The sequence below is a fragment of the Piliocolobus tephrosceles genome, chromosome 6, assembly GCF_002776525.5.
Source record: "Piliocolobus tephrosceles isolate RC106 chromosome 6, ASM277652v3, whole genome shotgun sequence".
NCBI classification, from domain to species: domain Eukaryota; kingdom Metazoa; phylum Chordata; class Mammalia; order Primates; family Cercopithecidae; genus Piliocolobus; species Piliocolobus tephrosceles.
In genome coordinates, this window is record NC_045439.1 from 85,370,496 (window position 1) to 85,393,040 (window position 22,545).

The 22,545-nt window shown below is 46.6% G+C and overlaps 1 protein-coding gene across 2 annotated transcripts in view; it reads right to left on the reverse strand.

Annotated features, from left to right (window-relative positions):
• ARID3B (AT-rich interaction domain 3B) overlaps positions 1-22,545 on the reverse strand; it is a 59,472-nt gene that overhangs the window by 8,980 nt on the left and 27,947 nt on the right. For both annotated transcript variants that reach the window (XM_023196588.2, XM_023196589.1), the window contains exons 3-4: positions 16,103-16,174; positions 15,517-15,589 (exon numbers count right to left, since the gene is read on the reverse strand). In XM_023196588.2, the coding sequence (XP_023052356.1) occupies positions 15,517-15,589; positions 16,103-16,174 (145 nt within the window). The remainder of the gene's footprint in view (positions 1-15,516; positions 15,590-16,102; positions 16,175-22,545) is intronic.

Consider the following 22,545-nt stretch of genomic DNA (forward strand, 5'->3'; position numbering starts at 1 on the left):
CAACACTCCCTTAAAAGATCACATATGAAGTATTCCTGGCATATCTGAGCAACTCACTTGCACTCCAACTCGCTGGGCCTTCTCCCTATTGCCCCCAAAACACGCTCTTTTCTGCCTCCAGTCAAATCCTCCGGTGTCCTTCCACATCCACTCCTTCCAGGAAGCATGTTCTCACTACCCCAGTTCATGTGGGTTTCTTCCCTCTCAGAATTTCTATCATGCCCCTGTAAGTTCAGCAAATTGTCCTTCTCTAATTGTTTCACGTCTGTTCATCTGACATCCCTGGAGGACTGTCAACTCTATGAAGGCAGGGGTTGTCTTTCCTTTACCATGCCTACCATGCCTTACAGCGTTTAATAAATTAACCTACCCAGACATGTTTCTCGGAGTCGAAGCAACCAGCTCCATGGTAATTCAACTGAGAATCTTTTTCTAAATTTTTTTAGAGACAGGGTCTCACTCTGTTATCTAGTCTGGGGTGCAGTCGTGTGATCATAGCTCACTGTGGCTTGAACTCCCAGGCTCAAGTGATCCTCTCATCTCAACCTCCTGAGGAATTGCGACTACAGGGGCACACACACCACCATGCCTGGCTAATCTTTAAATTTTTTTGTAGAGACAGGGTCTCACTATGTTGCCCAGGCTAGTCTCAAACATCTGGTCTCAAGGAATCCTCCCACCTTAGCCTCCTGAGTAGCTGGGATTTACAAGCTCCAGCCACTACACCCAGCTCTCAACTGGGAATCTTTTTTTTTTTTTTTGAGTTGGAGTCTCACTCTGTTGCCCAGGCTAGAGTGCAGTGGTATGATCTTGTCCCACTGCAACCTCCGCCTCCCAGGTTCAAGTGATTTTTGGCTAATTTTTGTATTTTTAGTAGAGATGGGGTTTTACCATGTTTGCCAGGCTGGTCTCCAACTCCAGATCTTGGGTGATCCACCCCCCTCAGCCTCCCAAAGTGCTGGGATTATAGGCGTGAGCCACTGTGCCCAGCCTCAACTAGGAATCTTAAACACACTTCCCACATGCCTGTGACGTGCCTGCTGGGACCCTCACAATTGAGGCCAAAGGGGAAAACAGGTGTCAAAGAGCAGGCAGTGGCCAGGTGTGTGACAAGCATAAGACAGATGTGGTGAGTGTTGAACCAGCATGGCAGGGCTTGCCCAGCTGAGGAAGTGCTGTCCTACAGGTCACTTTGGACAGCTAGCTTTGAAACTCCATCTGCAAACAGCTTTCAGAGTTTGCACTATTTTCTTTTGAATCTCTTTTTTTTTTTTGAGATGGAGTCTCACTCTGTTGCCCAGGCTTGAGTGCAGTGGTGTGATCACAGCTCAGTGTAGCCTCAAAATCCCAGACTCAGGTGATCCTCCCACCTCAGCCTCCTAAGTAGCTAGGACCATAGGTGCACACCACCTAGCTCAGCCCAGTTAATTTATTTTGTTTTTTATTTGTTTTTATCTTTTGAGACTGAGTCTTGCTCTTTTCCCCAGGCTGGTGTGCAGTGGGGTGATCCCAGCTCACTGCAACCTCCGCCTCCTGGGTTCAAGTGATTCTCCTGTCTCAGCCTCCCGAGTAGCTGGGATTACAGGTGAGTGCCACCACACCTGGCTAATTTTTTATAGTTTTAGTAGAGATGGGGTTTTACCATGTTGGCCAGGCTGGTCTCGAACTCCTGACCTCAAGTCATCCGCCAGCCTCAGCCTCCCAAAGTGCTGGGATTACAGGTGTATTTTTATTTTTGTAGAGGTGGGGTCTCACTATGTTGCCCAGGCTGGTCTCAAACTCCTGGACTCAAGAAATCCTCCCACTTCAGCCTCCCAAAGTGTTGGGATCACAGGCGTAAGCCACTGCACCCAGCTGAGATTTTCTAGTGTGGTTTGAACCGCCTCTGAAGGCAACTCCCCAGAGAGGAATTACAAATTCATTTTGAGTAGTCAATGGAGTAACTGCCTGGCTATTTGAGATGGCATCTTTGAAGGACAATATTGTTATAGATGTAGAAATTTCATCAAAAATTAGCCTCTTTATAGTCACACACAAAGTGACTGTATTATATTAGACTGAGAGCTGCTTAGGGCAAGGGGGACGTTGGCAGATACAGAACCTGAGGAGACAAGGAAGGGTCACAGTGGTGTCTGAAGTCAAGGTTGTAACCTAACTAATCAGTGACCTCTTCCCAGAAGGGAAAATGGACTCTTGTGGGAACTGTCATCACACCACAGAGAAACCGCAGGTAAGAGGCACACTGGAAGCTGTGGTGGTGGCCCCTGCACCCTACTGTGTGGCCCAGCCCCACCGTGGCATACTTCGGAAGCTGCTGTTTTCCTCACTCCACAGTGGACTAGCCTCACACAAGCCCCCATGCCCTGCTAAGGCACCCTGGTTCTGGAGATCAAGCTGATAAAGAGATTGGGCGCATTTTTCCCTGTGGTTGGCCCTCTGTTAAACTGTTAAAGTGGCTTCCAGTGCAGGCTGGCCCCTTGGTTCCATCAGAAACAAAGCGGAGGCTATGCCGAGGGCTCTCTCTAGATGATGGTGGGGCTTTCTCCCATCGGATAATCCAGACACAAAAGCCTGCTGTGTCTTTGATTCCTCTAACAACTGAGAGAGGCAGAATCTGCAGGGTGGTCTCAGCTGTTTGCTGTGTGCTTAATGGACCTGGTAGCCATTTCTCTTGTCCAAAGTAAATTCTACTATGAAGAAAGAAGGCCTTTAAGCTAAGTTTACCTGCTGAACAAGAACCAATAGGCAATTGACAGACTCAGGCCTCAGTTTCCGCAAATGTGAAGTGAGGAATTTGGACTAGATGATTTTCAGTTCTAAAGTCTATGAATAAAAAATTAAAACAAAATTCTGCTGATGTACCTTCAAGCCAGCAACATACAAATTGATAAACAAACAAAAATTGGCAGTTGTGATTATTACCAAAGGGAGAATGACTTGGTTTTAGGAACCTGCCTAAATGACAGAGTAATGCTGTCAAATGGCCTTGATACAGATGGTTTGAGATTTTCTCTGTGAAGGGCCCCTGGCTTAAGACCAGATTTGTGAAGTTCACATCCACAAGCAATGGCTCCTTTCCCAGCCTTTGTGGGAGGGAGCAAGGGGTCTCTGGCCTGCTCTCTGGACTGTTTTCTATCTTCCTCTAAGGAAGCTCTTCACCTGAGAGAGACGGGCCTCTGTCCACGATAAATGCAAAAGCAACCCGCAGAGCACTGGGAAGGAGGCAAATACCCACTGAAGAGAGTTCTTTGTGGGTCACTGGTGTTGGCCCTACAGGAGACCAAATCTCCACCCCCATCACGCCTCCCAGAAGAGGGTGAACACCTGATGGGGAAGCCTGTGGACTGTCAGTCACTGCTATCAAAGCAGGAGCTAGGATTGAGGGTAATTAATCATGCTCTCTCTGACAGGAATCCAGGGCCTTATCTGCACCCCAAGAAGTGCTGCTGGTCTCCAGTTCCCTCCTCAATAAAGGAGACTGACAGTTGCAACAAAGAGGCCCCTTATCAGATTTCAGCCAGGGAGCCTGCAGCCCGAGGGAGGGACGGATGTAAAAGGCTTTTATGAGGGCTATGGACCCAGTGAAGTTGGCGGGACTCCTGGGGCTTTAACCCTTGTTGGTGGGAATGCTGCTGGGCGCTGGCACTAGCAGACCACAGCTGTGATCAGCAGCTCCCAGTGCAGATGTGGCCAAACAAAAGCTGCTCCCCTGGTACTTTGTGTTCCTTCCTGCCGCTCAGACAACCAAGACAACCTGAGCTGGGGATAGGGGTGAGGGCAGAAGAAGAGATGGCCTCTTCTCGCTTTGGAGACAAAGATGAGAGATGGTAAGAGTGTTGAAGGGAAAGTCACTTCCTCCCCATTGCAGAGAATGGGCGGGTTCCAGGGAAGTCCAGAAGCAAACAGGGGCAGGGACCCCAGACAGACTCATATGGCTGCCTTCTTGCCCACTGTGCAGGGGTGAGGGCCCAGGACCCAGGGTATGGCCCTGCCAGGGACCCTCACTGCTTTTTCCTGGCTTTGAGAAAGATCATTAATCATTTCCATAGCCTGACTGTCAAAGAGAGCTGACCAGAGAGCCTGGAGAAGTTAAGACCTGTGTTAAGCAGGGAATGTGTGCAGGCAGGCAGGCTTCCTGAACATTCCTCTGCATCTTCATTCTTGCCCTGCTCCAGGCCTGCTCCCCAGAAGTCAGTAGAGAAATGACTGCTGATTTCTCCCATAACTTGTTCATATAGAGAATATCACAGCAGATACTGGCGACTACTAGAGGGGACAAGGACTGAAAAACTACCTATTGGGTACTATGCACACTACCTGGGTGATGGGATCAATCGTACCCCAAACCTCAGTGCCATGCAATATATCCATGTAACAAACCTGCACATGTACCCCTTGAACCTCTAACAAAAGTTGTAATAGGAAAGGAAAAGGGAAAGGGAAAGGAAAAGGAAAGGTCTCCCGCTGGGAAACCAGGCAGCAGTGTCTGGCAGTCAGCCGTACAGCTTGTAGTTGCACTGTTCCACAGGACAGGGCAGAGGCAAGGATGTGCCAATATGCTAGTATGGACTGACAAGAATCCTTAAGCCTTCCACCTCCAATTGCCCACTGAGTGGGTCTAACTTACATACAGTATAGTGCATTAACCTTAACCATACAGCTCGCTAGATGTGTACTTCCAAATACACCTCTGCAAACATCCCTCACATCAAAACATAGAATTTTTTTTTTTTTTTGAGACAGAGTCTCAACTCTGTTGCCCAGGTTGGAGTGCAGTGGTGTGATCTGGGCTCACTGCAACCTCCACCTCCTGGGTTCAAGTGATTCTCCTGCTTCAGCCTCCCAAGTGGCTGGGATGACAGGTGCTTGCCACCATGCCTGGCTAATTTTTGCATTTTTAGTAGAGACGGGATTTCACCATCTTGGCCAGGCTGGTCTCGAACTCCTCACCACAGGTGATCCACCTGCCTCAGCCTCCCAAAGTGCTGGGATTACACACATGAGCTACCACGCCCGGCCAAAATACAGAACATGTCCAGCACCCCTAGAAAACTCTCTCATGCCTCTCTCCAATCAATATCCATCCCTCCACCCTACCCACTCTGGAAATAAACTGCTATTCTGACACATATTTTTTGGAACTTTATATAAATGGACTCATATAGTATATATTCTGTGTCTGGCTTCTTTTGTTCAATATCAGGTCTGAGAGTCATCCCAGTGGTGTATAGCAGTAGTTCATAAGTTTTTTTTTTTTTTTTTTGAAACGGAGTCTCACTCTGTAGCCCAGACTAGAATGCAGTGACATGATCTCGCCTCACCGCAGCCTCTTCCTCCCAGGCTCAAGCAATCTTCTCACCTCAGCCTCCTAAGTAGCTGGGACTACAGCAGGTGCCACCACATCTGGCTTTTTTTTTTTTTTTTTGGTAGAGATGGGGTTTCACCATGTTGCCTAGGCTGCTCTTGAACTTCTGAGCTCAAGTGATCTGCCCGCCTCACCCTCCCAAAGTGCTGTGATTACAGGTGTGAGCCACTGCACCCGACTAGTTCATAACTTTCTACTGCTGTGTAGTGTTCTAGTATGTGACTATGCTACATTTATTTATCCATTCTACTACTGATGGACATTGAAATTCTTTCCAGTTTTTGGCTATAATGAATGGAGCTGCTATGAATATGCTTGCCTGTATCTTTCAGTGAACAAAAGCACTCATTTCTGTTGGGAATATACCCAGGAGTGCAACAGCTGGGTAACAAGGTCCAGGTATGTTTAGCTTTAGCAAACACTACCAAACAGACTTCCAAAGTAGATGTATCCCTTTACACTCCCAGCTGTAATGCATGGGAGAGCTGGTTGTTTTACAACCTCAGGGGCTAATTTTAAACTCATTACCTTTTTTGCTACTCCAGCTTCGACTAATCTCTTTAGGCGAAGTTCAACAGTAAATGTAATATTGTATTCTGCTATGCCTAATAATAAGATTATGGTGGCTGGGCACAGTGGCTCACGCCTGTAATCACAGCACTTTGGGAGGCCGAGGTGGGCAGATCACCTGAGGTCGGGAGTTTGAGACCAGCTTGGCCAGCATGGTGAAACCCCATCTCTACTAAAAATACAAAAACTAGCTGGGTGTGGTGGCAGGCGCCTGTAATCCCAGCTACTCGGAAGGCTGAGGCAGGAGAATCGCTTGAACCCAGGAGGAGGAGATTACAGTGAGCCGAGATCGCACCATTGTGCTCCAACCTGGACAACAGAGCGAGACTCTGTCTCAAAAAACAAACAAACAAACATCCCAAAAGATTATGGCTATGACAACTGCATTCAGAGAAACTGGCCAATGAGTCAGAAGGAGGTGGACTGCAGGGTCTTCCCTGCTTTGCCTGCCACTGGGCAGATCTGGTTGGCATCTCCAGGAGGGGAGTGGAAGGCTGGCTGGCCTGGGGCACACCTCATGGGCCTTCTGGCCTGAGCAGTGCATGGCTGTCTGAGCTTCCAGTGCTGTCCATGCCACTAGCCTCTCAAGACCCAGCAGAACTTCCCCATGGTGGAAGTAGGCCAAACACTCACTGCAATCTTTCCCTGTACCAACTCTTAGATGATTTACTGAATATTGGCTCACTTTGGGACAAAAGAGGCAAAACTATCAAATAACTCAATTTTCCCGTGTGTTAGAAATACCAATAAAAGATTCTGAAGAGGAAGAGGCTGAATTTAATGACAAAAGCAGGCTATTCAAATTAATTGTGACTTTCAAAAAACCAGATTCCCTTTCTATGATCGTGGATAATGGGGTATTTATAGAGTATTATAAGGACTATTAAAAATGGGGAAAAAAACTATATATTTTTAACAGCAGCTGGGTCACCTAGAGAGAGAAAAAGATCTGGCCTCAGACAAAGGGCTAATCCAGACACTTAAAGATTTGCATTTTAGACTTTCATTTGGGGATAAAGTCAGAAAATGAAGCCCCAAAGCCTATTTCATCCGAAAAAGACAACATATTTTCGTCTACCAGGAAGGGTGTCTAGGACACAGACCATTTACGGCAAGATACAAAGAATATACAAGAAATTGCCGCCACCAAAAGGCAAAGCAATATATGTCATGAACATTTCCTTGCCTGAGATGGATAGATAAGCACACAACAGAAGGAAAAACACTCAAGTTGCACTTTGAAGCAGACTAAGCCCTTTTCCCACAGTAAATTCTTTGTATATTCTGAAGATCCAACAATCCATTTGGGAAAACCAAGGTCAGTTTGCAGCCTTGAACAGAACTGATAGGGGCAGGAGGGCAGGTCTACAAGTGAGGGCTTGACAAAACTTGTCTTCCATGTAACCAGGCAGTTCCTTAGCCTGGTGTGCCCAGATGGGGCAGGGGCAGGAAAAGAGAGCCTTGCTTGAGGGCATTCTGGGCGCCTCCTGTGTCCCCCAACCCCTACCCCATCCTGCCTTGACAGATGGCAGCCTCTGTGCCACTTCGAGTTGTCCCATCTGACCTTCCCTATTTCTCTGAGAAACAGCCCTGGATCCTGAGATGAAGACCCATCTTGCACGTCAGGTTCTACCCTGTGTTCATCGGCTAGATGCTCAGAAGCACTACTGGACGGTGGCCTGTGGAGGCAGGCCAGCACCCTCTTCGGGGCAGTGAATGCTGCAGAAGACACAATCCTTGCCTACTGCCCCAAAGGGGAGTGATGGGGTTGCTGGCTCTAGGGAACAAGTTTCTCAAAGATAAGGCAGGAGAAGCAGAGCACACTGGCCTGGGAGTTAGGAGACTGCATGCTAAGTCTGCTTTGTGGCCTTAGGTGAGTCACTTAACCTTCGTCTGCTTCTTCAGTGTTACAGGTGATAACCTTTGCTCTCTCTACTCCACAGAGCTGGAGCTGAAGGGAGCAGCAGATCAGATAATGGGTTGAAAGGGTTCTGTAATGTGTATGGTATAATAAAAATGCAAGTAACAGTAAAATCACCATTATCGTCATCATCATCCTGACTCTCTAATGAAACCACACTTCTGTTTCACCTCCTAGGGAATAAGAGAACAAGCTTTTCTTCCTCACTGATGAAGGAAAAATGAAATTGTTTATAATAGCCTTTGCTTATTAGACTTAGAAATTAGTTCCTCCCCTTGGGCACTGAAAGACTAAATGGAAAATCTATGAGGGAATGGTATTTCAGAAACTACCCACAGGGAGTTAAATTAGCCAGACAATTTTATTTAGAACTGTTTTGGCTTTACGTTTGCCAAAGAAACACGTTTTTTGTTTGTTTTTTTGACAGTCTCATTCTGTTGCCCAGGCTGTGGTGCGATCTTGGCTCACTGCAACCTCTGTCCCCCAGGTTCAAGCGATTCTCCTGCCTCAGTCTCCCGAGTAGCTGGAATTGCAGGCATGTGCCACCATGCCTGGCTAATTTTTGTATTTTTAGTAGAGATGGTGTTTCACCATGGTGGCCAGGCTAGTCTCAAACCCCTGGTCTCAAGTGATCCGCCTGCCTTTGCCTCCCAAAGTGCTTGTATTACAGGCGTGAGCCAATGCATCCAGCTGAAACGTGTGTATCTTTTGCGCACACAAGGCAAAAAGTGAGCCAAAAGGGGCATCACAGTTCTAAAACCTAACCAATCTTTTCTAGAGAAATATTCTGGCGGGAGTGAGGTGGTGGGGGACAATCAAGGGCAACGTGCTTAACTGAATTTGGCTTCAGTCAGCAAAAGAGGAAATACATTACACAGCAAGGACAGGAGAGAAGCATTTGGTCTCGGAGATTCCTGGTATTTCACATAATTACGTTGATAGAAAACTGCTAAAGGGGCTTTTCTTCCTTTGATTTTTGTTCATCAAGGGTAGCTCAATACACACAATCATGGATATACAATACAGACAATAGAAACTTCCAAGACAACTCTAATTGAATCCTCTCATTCTATAGATAAGGAAACTGTGGCCACCAGAGTGGGGAGGATGTGCTCAAGATCAGGAGAATGAAGGGATGTTAGCCCTGGCTTTGCACTATCAGTCCAGAGCTCTTTCCACCTCCACAGGGCACTGCCTCATCCGACTCCATTCTTCTCAGGCTCCTTTATGGGCAGGTTGCTCTGCTGCTCAGGGAGGGGAGGGGCTCGCCAGGGTGCAAGTCACCCTGGTCTTGCCCAGAAACCAAGGTGCTGAGGGCTGAAAGGCCCATCTGTTGCAGTCAATTCACCCAAACATGTTAACAAGCGAGAGACACAGCACAAACCAGCAGTTATGGCCTGTCCCTGTCTCCCACTGGACAGCCGTTTTATCACCTGCAGCTGCAGTCATTTGGGGCGGCCTGCTGTGTGCTGCCTCCCTCAGAGCTGTCTGCTTCCTCTGTGGGCACAGCCTGCTGTGTCAAAGCTGCCGGTCCTTCTCACAGCCCAGTTGGGTGTCTCCAGGCCTTTGAAACTCAGGCTATTTTCTTTCTTTTCTTTCTTTCTTCCTTCCATTTCCCTTTCCCTCTTTTTTTTTTTTTTTTTTTTTTTTTGAGACAAGGTCTCACTCTGTTGCCCAGGCTGGAGTGCAATGGTATGAGCTCAGCTCACTGTAGCCTTGACCTTCCAAGCTCAAGTGATCCTCCCACCTCAGCCTCCAAAGTAGCTGAGATTACAGGCACATGCCACCACACTCAGCTATTAAAAAAAAAAGTTTTTGTGTAGAGACAGGGTCTCACTATGCTGTCCAGGCTAACTCAGGCTATTTCCAATGACTCCTGTGATATCTATTGCTTATCTTTCATATTAGCTACGGAGGCCAAGTCCCTGAACTGCTGCCGAGGTCTATGCGGCTTTTCCTTGGTCCCAGCTAACAATATCTGCCTCCTGTGTCCCCCAGACACTCCACAAGTGACAAGTCACAAATGTCTAAGGGCCCTTGGTCTCACCATTCTGTTAAGAACAAAGACAGCTGGGCTCGGTGGCTCACGCCTATAATCCTAACACTTTGGGAGGCTGAGGCGGGTGGATTACCTGAGGTCAGGAGCTCAAGACCAGCCTGGACAACATGGTGAAATCCTGTCTCTACTAAAAATATAAAAAAATTAGCCAGGTGCAATGGTGTGCACCTGTAATCCCAGCAACTTGGGAGGCTGAGGCAGGAGAATCACTTGAACCTAGGAGGCAGAGGTTGCAGTGAGCTGAGATGGTGCCACTGCATTCCAACCTGGGCTGCAGAGGAAGACTTCGTTAAAAAAAGAAAAAAAAAAAAAAGAAGAAGACAGGCCAGGTGTGGTGGCTCATGTCTGTAATTCCAGCACTTGGGAGGCTGAGGCACGAGAATCACTTGAACCTGGGATGGGGAGGTTGTGGTAAGCCAAGATTGACCACTGAACTCCAGACTAGGACTCTGTCTCAAAAAAGGGAACAAGAACAGCAAGCTTCACATGATTAAAAGTGTAATCTGAAGCCCAGCACGGTGTGGTGGTTCATGCTTGTAATCCCAGCACTTTGGGAGGCCAAGGCAGTTGCATCACTTGAGCCCAGGAGTTCGATACCAGCCTGGGCAACACAAGGGCTTCGTCTCCACATAAAAAAAAAAAAACAAAAAAACCCCACAAAAATTAGCTGAGTGTGGTGGCGCACACCTCTCGGCCCAGATTCTCAGGAGGCTGAGGTGGGAGGATCACCTGAGCCTGGGGAGACCAAGGGTGCGGTGAGCCATGATTGCGCCACTATACTCCAGCTTGGGCAACAGAGTGAGACCCTATCTCAAAAATAAGTAAGATAATTAATTAAAATAAAAGTGCAATCTGTTTCCACCCCTCTTTTAAAATTTTCTTCTTTTTTTTTTCTGAGATGGAGTTTTGCTCTTGTTGCCCAGGCTGGAGTGCAGTGGTGCGATCTCGGTTCACTGCAACCTCTGCCTCCCGGGTTCAAGTGATTCTCCTGACTCAGCCTCCCAAGTAGCTGGAATTACATATTCTTCTTCTTCTTCTTCTTCTTTTTAAATTATAGGGATGAGGTCAGGCAGGGCGCGGTGGCTCACACCTGTAATCCCACGAGCACTTTGGGAGGCCAAGGCGGGTGGATCACGAGGTCAGGAGTTTGAGACCAGCCTGACCAACATGGTGTGACCCCGTTTCTACTAAAAAAAATACCGAAATTAGCCGGGCATGGTGGTGCATGCCTGTAATCCCAGCTACTCAAGAGGCTGAAGCAGGAGAATCGCTTGAACGTAGGAGGCGGAGGTTGTAGTGAGCCAAGATTGTGCTACTGCACTCCAGCCTGGGCGACACAGCAAGACTCCATCTCAAAAAAAAAAAAAAAAATTACAGGGATGGGGTCTTGCTATGTTGCTCAGGCTGATCTCAAACTCCTGGTCTCAAGTGATCCTCCCACCTAGGCCTCCCCAAGTACTGGAATTATAGGCATGAGCCCCCATGCCCCACTCCCAATCCTCTTGAACCACTCACTCTAGTTCAGACTACCAGATAAGAGTTTTCTAGGAAGGAGATCGCTGGGAAATAACAACCTCTACACTATCTTCCTGCCTCAGTCTCTCCTTTCTAGCCCAACTACACCCTGCCACAACAAGTTTCCTAAAAGCCTACGTTTTGCCTTCAATAACTTAGCTGTATCTAGAGACTGAAGTACTAACTTTTTGGGCAAACATAGCCCTTCAGAGACTGGTGCCAGCTGACCCATCCAGGATGGCCCCTGGCTGTTGGCCACCAACAAGGGTTCTTCCAGCTACACCAGGACCACATGTGTCACAGCATTTTTTCCTCCACCTACATGGTTGGGTCTGATACACTAGAGCCACAGCTCGTCTCAGAGGCTTTCTGTGTACTCCAGCCCAGGGTGAGGTCCCAGCACTCACTCCTGTGGCACTCAGTCACAGGAAACAGCGCTACCTGACACAGCTTGCTCTCATGTACCCGACTGAAGGTAAGATGATTTTCACAAAAAGTCTTTTTTTTCCTTTTTTTTTTTTTTTTTTTTTTTGAGACAAGGTCTCACTTTGTTGCCCAGGCTGGAGGGCAGTGGTGCAATGTTGGCTCATGGTGGCCTCCAACTCCCCAGCTTGAGCAATTCGCCCACCTCAGCCTCCCAAGTAGCTTGGGACTACAGGCATGCATCACTTCGCCTGGCTAATTTTGTTTTATTTTTTGTAGAGACGAGGTTTCACTATGTTGCCCAGGCTGGTCTTGAACTCCTGGACTCACCTGATCCTCCCGCCTCAGCCTCCCACAGTGGTGGGATTACAGGCATGAGCCACCACACTCAGCTAAGAGTTTTTCTTGCAGAGAAAATTTTACATCTTTATTCTCTTTCCCATCTTTCCATGCCAGAGGGTCTCAACAGGGGACAATTTTGCCCTCCAGGAAACATTTATGACATCTAGAGACATTTTTGGTTGTTGTGACTGAGGGGCTGCTATTGGTATCTAGTGGATAGAGACCATGGATACTGCTAAACATCCTGTAGTAACCAGGTGCAGTGGCTCACACCTGTAATCCCAGCACTCTGAAAAGCTGAGGTGGGAGGATCACTTGAGGTCAGGAGTTCAATACCAGCCTGGGCAACATAGTGAGACCCCATTTCTACAAAACAAAAAAGTTAGCCAGGCATGATGGTGCCTACCTATAGTCCCAGCTACTCAGAAGGCTGAAGCAGGAGAAAGGCTTCAGCTCAGCACTTTGAGGCTGCAGTGAGCTATGATCGCACCACTGCACACCAGCTGAGGCAACAGAGTGAAACTCTGTCTCAAAAATAAAAACAAAATCCTACAGTGCACAGGACAGTCTCCACAACAAAGGACCATCCATCCCAAAGTCAACAGTGCTGAGGCTGAGAAACCTTTTATTAAAGTAACAAGTAGCAGACAGAACCATTTCCCTTCTGGTGGTAATGCCAGCAAATAGCGAAATACCTGACATAAGTGCTGAAGACAAGACAAAGATTTACTCAGGACCTGAAGAACCATAAACTGACATTATCAAATGAAGTCACTCGCTCCTGCTTTGGGTTCACTCAGAAATATACTAGATGGCAATCTGGCAGTCCCAGTTGCCGCAGAACAGCAGGATATGCAGCAAAGGCTGCTCTCTACTGCTGACTCTCAATTACGGGGCAGCTGGCTGAAGGACACAGATGCACCCAAACCTCAATGCAGCTTGAATACCCTGCATGTGGCAAGCTGAGCCAGGAAAACCAACAAGACTGCTCGCACAGCAAACATGTCCTAAGCACCTTCCTGCCTGGCCCTGTGCTAGCACTGGGGACATGAAAGAATGACAAAGTGGTCCTCCTTGAGGAGCTCCTAGTCTAGTGGGGACATATAGTAGTAAACAGTTACTGATCTTCACAATTGGCTTGGCTGATCTCACTTCCATTTTCCTTTAAAAATCCTTCAGGGAAGGGAGAAAAACAATGAAGTGGAAAATAAAGCGGTGGAGCTCCACTGCTGATTAAAATCTATATTGCTATGGCAGCCCCTCTGAGACAGGATCAGCTCCTGGGTTTGCACCAGCTGGGCTTGTGGAGCTTGTAAATAATTAAAAGGTAATTGGAAGGGGAGACCAAAGTATTACATGGATTTCTCTCTCTCAGGGCAAACGGGGAGGTTCATTGCTGCCAGTCACATTATCTTTCAGTGATATATATCTATCTTGTTTTTTGTTTTATTTTTTCTTCTTCTTTATTTTTGAATGGAGTCTCACTCTGTTGCCAGGATGGAGTGCAGAGGCACAATCCTGGCTCACTGCAACCTCCATCTCCCGAGTTCAAGTAATTCTCCTGCCTCAGCCTCCCAAGTAGCTGGAACTACAGGCAGGCGCCACCACGCCCAGCTAATTTTTGTATTTTTAGTAGAGACGGAATTTCACCATGTTGGCCAGGATGGTCTTGATCTCTTGACCTCCTGATCCACCCACCTTGGCCTCCCAAAGTGTTGGGATTACAGGCAGGAGCCACTGCGCCTAGCCTCAGGATTATATTCTTGTTTTTTACTGACACATGTAGTTCCAGGTAACAGCTGGAGGAGCAAACTCATGAGGGCTGCTCAGATTGCTTTGATGGGCTTAGAGATTGCGGAAAACCAAGATTCAAAACTTTCGATTGCCTTTTTAAGTAAACCAGCAGTAACAAACATGCTACCAAGAAGGCAACAAGGCTGCCAAAGGTAAAGGAGTGGGAGGAAGGAGGGAAAGAGAGAGAAATGAGCTTAGAATATTTAGCTGCTGGGGGCTGCCATTACAGCTTGGCCCAGGATAAAGAGGAAGATTTCATTCTTAAGTCTCAATAAAGTTGTTGACACAGGCACCAAGGGATGCATGATCAGCTATAACAGGATGCTGGGAACAGGCTACTGGGAGTAGCTCTCTCCTATGGTTTTGTCCTGAGGGTGATTAAGGTGGAGCCACACAGGTTGCTGAAGGCCTTCTCCTAGAGAGGCTGGGGTGCTGGTCATGCATTCTGAGGGCTGACCTGGCTGGTGAACCCATTGCTATGACTGAATACAAAGCCAGGAAGTTGAGTCACTCGGCTCTAAACTCAGTCACACCATAGTCTATAGTGGAGATGGCTCTCGGGGATGTGCGAGGAGTGAGGAGAGAAGGAAAGAGAATTGGGAGGGTGCATTATAAAGCAGATGGCCGCTGGGTGCAGTGGCTCATGCCTATAATGCCTATGTCTTTGGGAGGCCAAGACAGGTGGATCACTTAAGGTCAGGATTTTGAGACCAGCCTGGCCAACATGGTGAAACCCCATCTCTAGTGAAAAAAAAATACAAAAATTAGCCAGACATGGTGGTGGGCACCTATAGTCCCAGCCACTTGTGAGGCTGAGGCACGAGAATTGCCTGAACACGGGAGGCAGAGGTTGTAGTGAGTTGAGATCATGCCACGGCACTCCAGCCTGCGCAACAGAGTGAGACTTTATCTCCAAAAAAAAAAAAAAAAAAAAAGGCAGATGCCTATGTACCTGACCGTAAAACTGCAGGAATGTTTTAACCAAGCCAACTATCTTACCGTTAAACTGCAGGAATGTTCTAACCAAGCCAGCAAATACAAACATCAAAAGTCAATGGGTAAGAAGAAAGTGTTGGCCTTTCCTTTCCAAGGATCATTTCAGACCCTTCCAAAATATCCTGAGGGGCCTCTATTCTTTCACTTACCTTTCTCAGTCTCCATGAGACTAGATATGCCAACAAGACACCCTACATGCTAGATTAAGTGAAGTCCAGGGTAGCTTTAAGGCTTAAAAAAGGCATATTTGAATTTGAAGTGATTCCAGAGACCAGCTAATTGGAAGAAGAGACACAAAATCAGGCAGGGCCAAACGTGGACGATCATTCCATCTACTTTGTGCCAACGCCTTCTCTGTCCTCTTCAATCTGGCTATCAGTTATTTGGCTAAATCCAGAACCAATTGGCAGTAAATGCTTCTTGTCCTCCTGGATGAGGATCAGTGGTCCAGGATGTCTAACACTGATTAGCACACAGTAGGCACTCTATCAGTATTCCCTGAATTGGAATGATGAGTAGATGCACACTCACCCCTCTTCTGCATAAAGACGAAGAGGTCATCCAGGAACTCTTTCCTTTCAGGATCACCGTCCAGTTCATACAGCTGCAATCCCAATCCCCCAAGAAAAACACACAATGAAAAATTCCATCTTGTTGAAGTCTTTTTTTTTTTTTTTTTTTTTGAGACGGAGTCTCGCTCTGTCGCCCAGGCTGGAGTGCAGTGGCCGGATCTCAGCTCACTGCAAGCTCCGCCTCCTGCGTTTACACCATTCTCCTGCCTCAGCCTCCCGAGTAGCTGGGACTATAGGCGCCTGCCACCTTGCCGGGCTAGTTTTTTGTATTTTTTAGTACAGACGGGGTTTCACCGTATTAGCCAGGATGGTCTCTATCTCCTGACCTCGTGATCTGCCCGTCTCGGCCTCCCAAAGTGCTGGGATTACAGGCTTGAGCCACCGCGCCCAGCCCTTGTTGAAGTCTTATACCAGTTACACTATGGCCATCTGAATCACTACAAATGCAACTCACTGGCTACTTTGGTCCTTATTTCTTGGGAATCAGCTATAGCAAGCCACTGCAGAACTGTCCCTATCTCTATCACAAAGGAAATATTACAGACCTTGGCAAAATCTCGAGAGATCTCTCTTCCTCGGCCTCCATCTGCATCATCACTCCAGGCCAAACCACCATTCTAAAAGGGAACAAAACACAAAGTTGAGAGGGGCAAAGGAAGAGAAAGAGTTAGGACAGAGGGCAAGGCAATCATTTAGGGCAAAGATGAAGATGCTTGGCAATTGTGCTATCCTCATTCATACTGTAAAAGACAACTCAGAAGACTAATTCTGCCACCCTTATAGGGACATCTTTTTTTTTTTTTTTTGCTTTTGATTTGGTTCCAAAATAAAGAGGGAATCAGGTGGAAGAATCTTCTTCATTTGTTGGAGAAGGGTGGTGTCATTTATACTTGATAATCCTGGAAGAGGAAGACACAAAAGCCCACGTTGCTTAGAAGGGGCTCATTCCCAGCTGATCCTCAGAAGCCATCACTCTGAATGCACCACTTTCCTGCAGACTGGGAAGATACCTCGCCTGGTTTCCTACACAACACTCTAAGTGATAAGGGTCAAAGCAAGCAGCACATACATCCTGAAGTTGGTCTCTCAGCCAAGCCTCACCATTCAAAACCCTAAGCCGCATGGCAAGAATTCATGGTGATACGAGGGCCACCATGGCCTGAGATTGTTCCCAAGATACAGACTCTGTGCCACTAGGGTGAGAGTTCATTTTTATTAGAGAAACAATGAAAACCTAAGCCCATCTTAAGTGATTGGGTTGAAGCAACACCATTCAACTAAATAGGAAGGGATGGCAAATATTCTTTAAACTTGCTTCTCATCTTTATTCAGTCCAGTAACTTTTTTTTTTTTTTTCTGAGACGGAGTTTCGCTCTTGTTGCCCAAACTGGAATGCAATGGTGCGATCTCAGTTCACTGTAACCTCCACCTCGCAGGTTCAAGCGATTCTCCTGCCTCAACCTCCTGGGTAGCTGGGATTACCACCCATGCCACCACGCCCGGCTCACTTTTTTTTTTTTTTTTGTATTTTTAGTAGAGATGGGGTTTCACCATGCTGGCCAGGCTGATCTCCAACTCCTGACCTCAGGTCATCTGCCCACCTCGGCCTCCCAAAGTGCTGGGATTACAGGCATGAGCCACTGTGCCCAGCCAAGTCCAGTAACTCTTATTCCTCCAATCAGGTATCTCTTCAGCGGGAAGCCTCCCCTTCAACCATGGCTATACTAAGTACTCTAGAAGCAATCTCTGTTCACTTCTAGCTTAGATTTTTAACATATTACTTGGAAAGTATCTGTCATCCCCACCATATGGTAAGCTCCTTGAGAGCAAAGGTGTCTTATTTATCTTTGTCCTCAGGCACATAGCACATTGCCTGGTACACCAATTAAGCACCTCTTCAAAAAATATACAGATACCTTACAGGGGGTTCAAAAAGTCTTTTTGCTAGTGAGGGTATGAACTCTCACAGGAGAACTCTGTCGTTCACCCCGACCCACCGGTCAGTGGAGGTCCCACACCGAATCTGTCATACTCATTTCTCCCGCAGGACCACAGGCACATGCGCACCATGCCACCCAGCTGGCTGGGGTATGCTTGTGGTGAGGAAAGGACATGTGGAGCTGGGGAGCAGTAGTTTCTTGGGAGAACATTCTTTGGACTACTCAGGAATCTTCTTCTAAAACCATGTCAATGAAATAAAAGCTTGGTTGAATTCCATTCTCTTCCACCTTCCCCTTTAATAAAGCTTATCTGAAAGGAGAAGGCATTATGCAGTTACATTTTGGGGCCATATTTTGCTTCACCTATTCAAAGTGGGCTCTGAGATGCAGACCCACTTTCTGATAGCAGCAGTCTGGCACACAGTGATGTAAGTATAATCAAGAAGTGACACTCTGTCAGTTAAAATGAAACAGACTATACCAAACTGTTTCTCTGCTTATCTAGTAAAAGACGTGTGTACGGAAGTGCTCAGTAAATGCTATCTGACCGTGCACTCATCATCTCCCAAGGCAGACATTGTTGGATCCCTTCCTACAGTACCTTCAGCTGAAGGGAGCCAATAACCAAGTGGGAGGAACATTGTTTAAAAAGAAAAAAAAGCTAAAGCTCATCCCACATTGTAATTACAGTCACCAGAAATCTGGTGTCATCTGGTGGCAACTAGCACAATGAATAATCAAGATGAATTATGCCTGTCAGGTCAGCAAAACCAGAGAGAGTTACATTCCCCCTTTCAAAGGATGCAGTAGGTTGCCCTAATGCCCAGTGATTTTGTTTGAGCCAGTAATTCCTGCTGGAAAGTCAATTATCCCAGGAGCCCCTATCGGCTGAAAGACATTTAATGGGGGATCATTGCCGCTTCTGTTATGTCAGCTGTTTACTGCGGCAGCTCAATTCCCAACTCTCTGGCCAGAGCTCTGAAGCTGATCTCGTTCACAGAAGGATTCTTTCTCTATCAGTCATCAAGAGAGATGAAAGCACCATTTTTTTTTTTTTTTTTTTTTTTGCTAATTATAGTAACTTCCAAGCACTCTGAATGCTCACTCAAAAACTATTTAACACTCAGTTGGGTGGAAAGGGTGGAATCCACAACCTAAAAAGTCAGACAGGGCTTTCCACAGCAGGAAAGCAGTGTGAAAACAAGCACGCTGCTGTGACCACTATGTGACTATGTGTGAAAATAAACACCCAAGTGTGAGCGCTCAGCTCCAGGCACGGAGAATGCCTTGGCAGGATGGGGGCTGGGGCTGGTAGGGTCCTCTTGACTTCTCCAGCTTTGTCCAACCTGCAAGAGAATCCGAGCAGTAGGATGGTGAGGCCTTGCACAGAGCCCACTAAGTGTGACCCACTTAGTTTGAAGTGCCTCCAGCTTGGTGACCACAGAGATCAGGAAGACTTGCCAGAGCAGGAAAGAAATGAGACACCGAACTCTCTGAGTAATCCCACTGTTGGACCCATTCCACAGATAGGAACTGTCAGTTACTCTATTTAAAGAAAATGTGGGGAAAATAGTTGCCCAGAGAGGAGGTATTTTCTTTTGTCCAGCTCCAAGGCAAGGATGCTCCATTCAGCTGGGGCTGATGGAAAAATGTTCAACGTGCATTCATTCTTTGTCTTAAGGCAGCTAAACTTTGATCCTGCTTCACAGGATTTTCTGGCTGAGGTGAGAGTAATTCCTGAGCCCTGCCTGCCTTTCACAGTCTAGCAGAGCCTTCTGCCTCTGCCCACCAGGCAGATTCAATGCCTTTCTCCTCTGGGCTCTATCACCTGTGTTCAGTTACTTGTCTGTCTCCAGCCCTGAGCACATAGAAAGCACTGACCGGCTGGGCATGGTGGCTCTTGCCTATAATTCCAGCACTTTAAGACCAACCTGGGCAATATAGGAAGACTCTCTCTCTCTTTTTTTTTTTGTTTGAGACAGTCTTTCTCTATTGTGTAGGCTGGACCACAGCGGCATGATCTTGGGTCACTGCGACCTCCACCTCCCAGGTTCAGGCAATTCTCCTGCATCATCCTCCTGAGTAGCTGGGACTACAAGTACATGCCAGTGTGCCTGGCTAATTTTTGTATTTTTGGTAGAGGTGGGGTTTTGCCATGTTGGCCAGGCTGGTAAGGGAGACCCCATCTCTACCAAAATGATAATAATAATAAAATAAAGAGGGAACACTGACACATCTGCTAAAAGACAGAGATGGGCTCCCCCGTGGGACCTCCAACCCCACAGCTCCTCTGTCTTCCCCTTCCCCTTTCATTGGGTGGGTTATAGGCTTAACCAGTTATTTTCTTGGTTCTTAACTCTGATCAACTGTTATGAAACATGGCTCACTTATGCAATTCAAGTTTGTGTGCTGTAGGTTTCTCGGCTCATCAATAGGGTATGGGTGTGACTACTAGAAAATTATCAGCCCAGAAATAATTTTTTCTCGGATGCTGACTGTGGCTGACTGAGACTGTAATGGTGGAAGAAAGCAGGGAACAGAGGCAGATGGAGTGTGGGGAAAACAAACCCAAAAAGAGACAGCTCAACATTTTAGGGATCAAAAGAGGTTGATGAGGAAAGCATTTCGGTTGAAGGCTTGCTGCACGCAAGTTTAACCTGCCCAGGGAACAGACTTTGTTACACCATCAGCAGCAGGCAGCAGTATTATATAGCCCAGATATGTGTGTGGGAAGTCAACAGTGGCCACCTATTGCCATTTACAGCCTTCTCAGCCTCTCCTACTTGAGAACTGTCTTTTAACATCTTTGATCTCTCCAGGAGCTCACAGGAAACTGATAGTTTGCTCCCAAATACACACCCAAGACTAGCTTTGGCTACCATACCTACATTCAGCTAATTTTCCCCAGGAAAAGAAGGTTGGGGGAAAGGGAAAAGGTAGCAGAAAGCTAGTGTTTGTGTGCCTTCTGCATACCAAGGATTGTAGCAGGAGCCTTACAAGCATTTTCTCACTTAATTCTATAATGTAGAAGTGGTTATTTTAGAAATGGGAAAACAACGGCTCAAAGAGCTCAAATAACCCGCTCAGGGTCTCAGAGCTTCTTAGTGACAGTGCCAGGATGTAAACCTAGGTCTGTTTGGCTCTCTCTGTTACACCATGCTGACTTGTAGTTGGAAAGAATAACACTAAGTGTTCTGGGTAGGGAGATCAGGAAGGGAGAAAGGAAGAAAAAGAAGTGAGAATAAAATCCTCTGTCCATAGATGCCTGAAATGCCCAGGTCACAGCACTGGGCAGCTCCTATCAATGGGAGATTCTTTTATTCCTTGCTTTATCTCATGGCTTCACCTGGGCACTTTAGCCAAATGAAAAGCAGCCCTCATACAATGCTTGCCCAGGAGAGTTATCTGGCAGTTCTGAAATAAGAATTGCTAACTTTTTACCTCCCTCCAAAATAGACCATTCAAGTAGAATGAGCCCCATCTTCCCCCAGAAGACAGAGGATCAGGGGAGAGGGAGAGAGAAAGAGAGAAAAGGGCTACACCTCTGAATGGACCAGAGGAAGATGGCAGCTTACACGGTGACATGTACACACAGGCTTTCAAAAATAATGAATCAAGGTCTGACCTGACTGCTACTCAAAATTAGAATAGTGCTTCCCCAGCATCTCAACCCTGGAACCCATTTCAACAGCACACAGGGGAAATAAACAGACTCACTATCTTTGAAAATCTAAAGCTACTGAGTGAAGAGAAACTAGGCTTTTTCCTTCTTTCTCTCTAAAGCCCCAGAAGGCACAACTAGGGTGATAGGCAGAAGTTACCCGGCGGAAGATTTCAGGTCTACAGAAGGACTTTTTAAAACAATTAGGACTGCCTGGTAATGGAGTGAGCTTCCCGGGCGGTGGGCAGTTTGCTGTCTCTGGATGACCATCTGTATGGCATGTCATGATGCGGAATCCAACATGAGACAAGGTAGGAGATGGTCTCTAGGGGCCCTTTCTGTCCTGAGAAGCAAAGACCTGATGACAAGTTTATTCAACACAGATTTCCTGAGACCCTATCCCAGGTAGGGCATTGTACGAGGTGCTGAGAATACCACTAAAAAAAAAGGAGTTCCCACCACTGGGAGTCTTACCATGAAGTTGGAAAAACAAACCGAACACATATAGCGTATAATAGCAAGACAATAAATAGGAAAACCCAAGGTGCTCAGGAGGTAGAAGAAAAGGCTGGGTGGCTTAGAGGTGGAGGTTAAGCTGGTCTTGAAGAATAGGTTGAAGGGAGATTTACAGTTTAAATGAGCATGGAGTCGGGGATAAACAAGGCATGTTTTGACAGGGAGGATATAAGGACAGAAAGTCTGAATAGTTAAGGTTGAAAGGGGCTGTGAGATGCCTTGAATACCAGAAAGAAATTTAAACTCTGAACTGTGAACAGTGGGGAGGCAGTGGATGTTTTCTGGACAGAAAAGCACATGATTAAATCAATGTTTTAGACTGTTTAGTGGCACATTTTTGTTGGAAAAAAAGTAACAGAAACATACAAATGTATACAGACACCTAATTGGATTGGAATCACGGGGGATTTTCACTTTTCCTTTTTTTTTTCATTACATTCATTCATGTACAAACATTTGATCACCTAGAATTTACCAGTTATGGTAAAAGGTTCTGAAGGAAAAACAAGAAGACAGATGATCACCTCATGGAGCTTACTGTCTAATGGAGAGAGAGCGAGAGACAAACAATTACAAAACACAATTATGCTCATTTTGTTTTATTTTAAAAAACTATATTTTCTAGATTAATCTGAACCATTTGTCACGACTTATCATTTGTTTTCCATCCTACAATGATTTGGAACCAGGCTGCACTGAAATCAGAAAATTTCTCATAGAACTGATACCTTCACATTATTTATTTAGTCTTTCTTTTTTTCTTTTTTGAGACAGTCTCACTCTCTCACCCAGGCTGGAGTGCAGTGGTGCAGTCTGGGCTCACTACAACCCCCGCCTCCCTGGTTCAAGTGATTCTGGTGCCTCAGCCTCC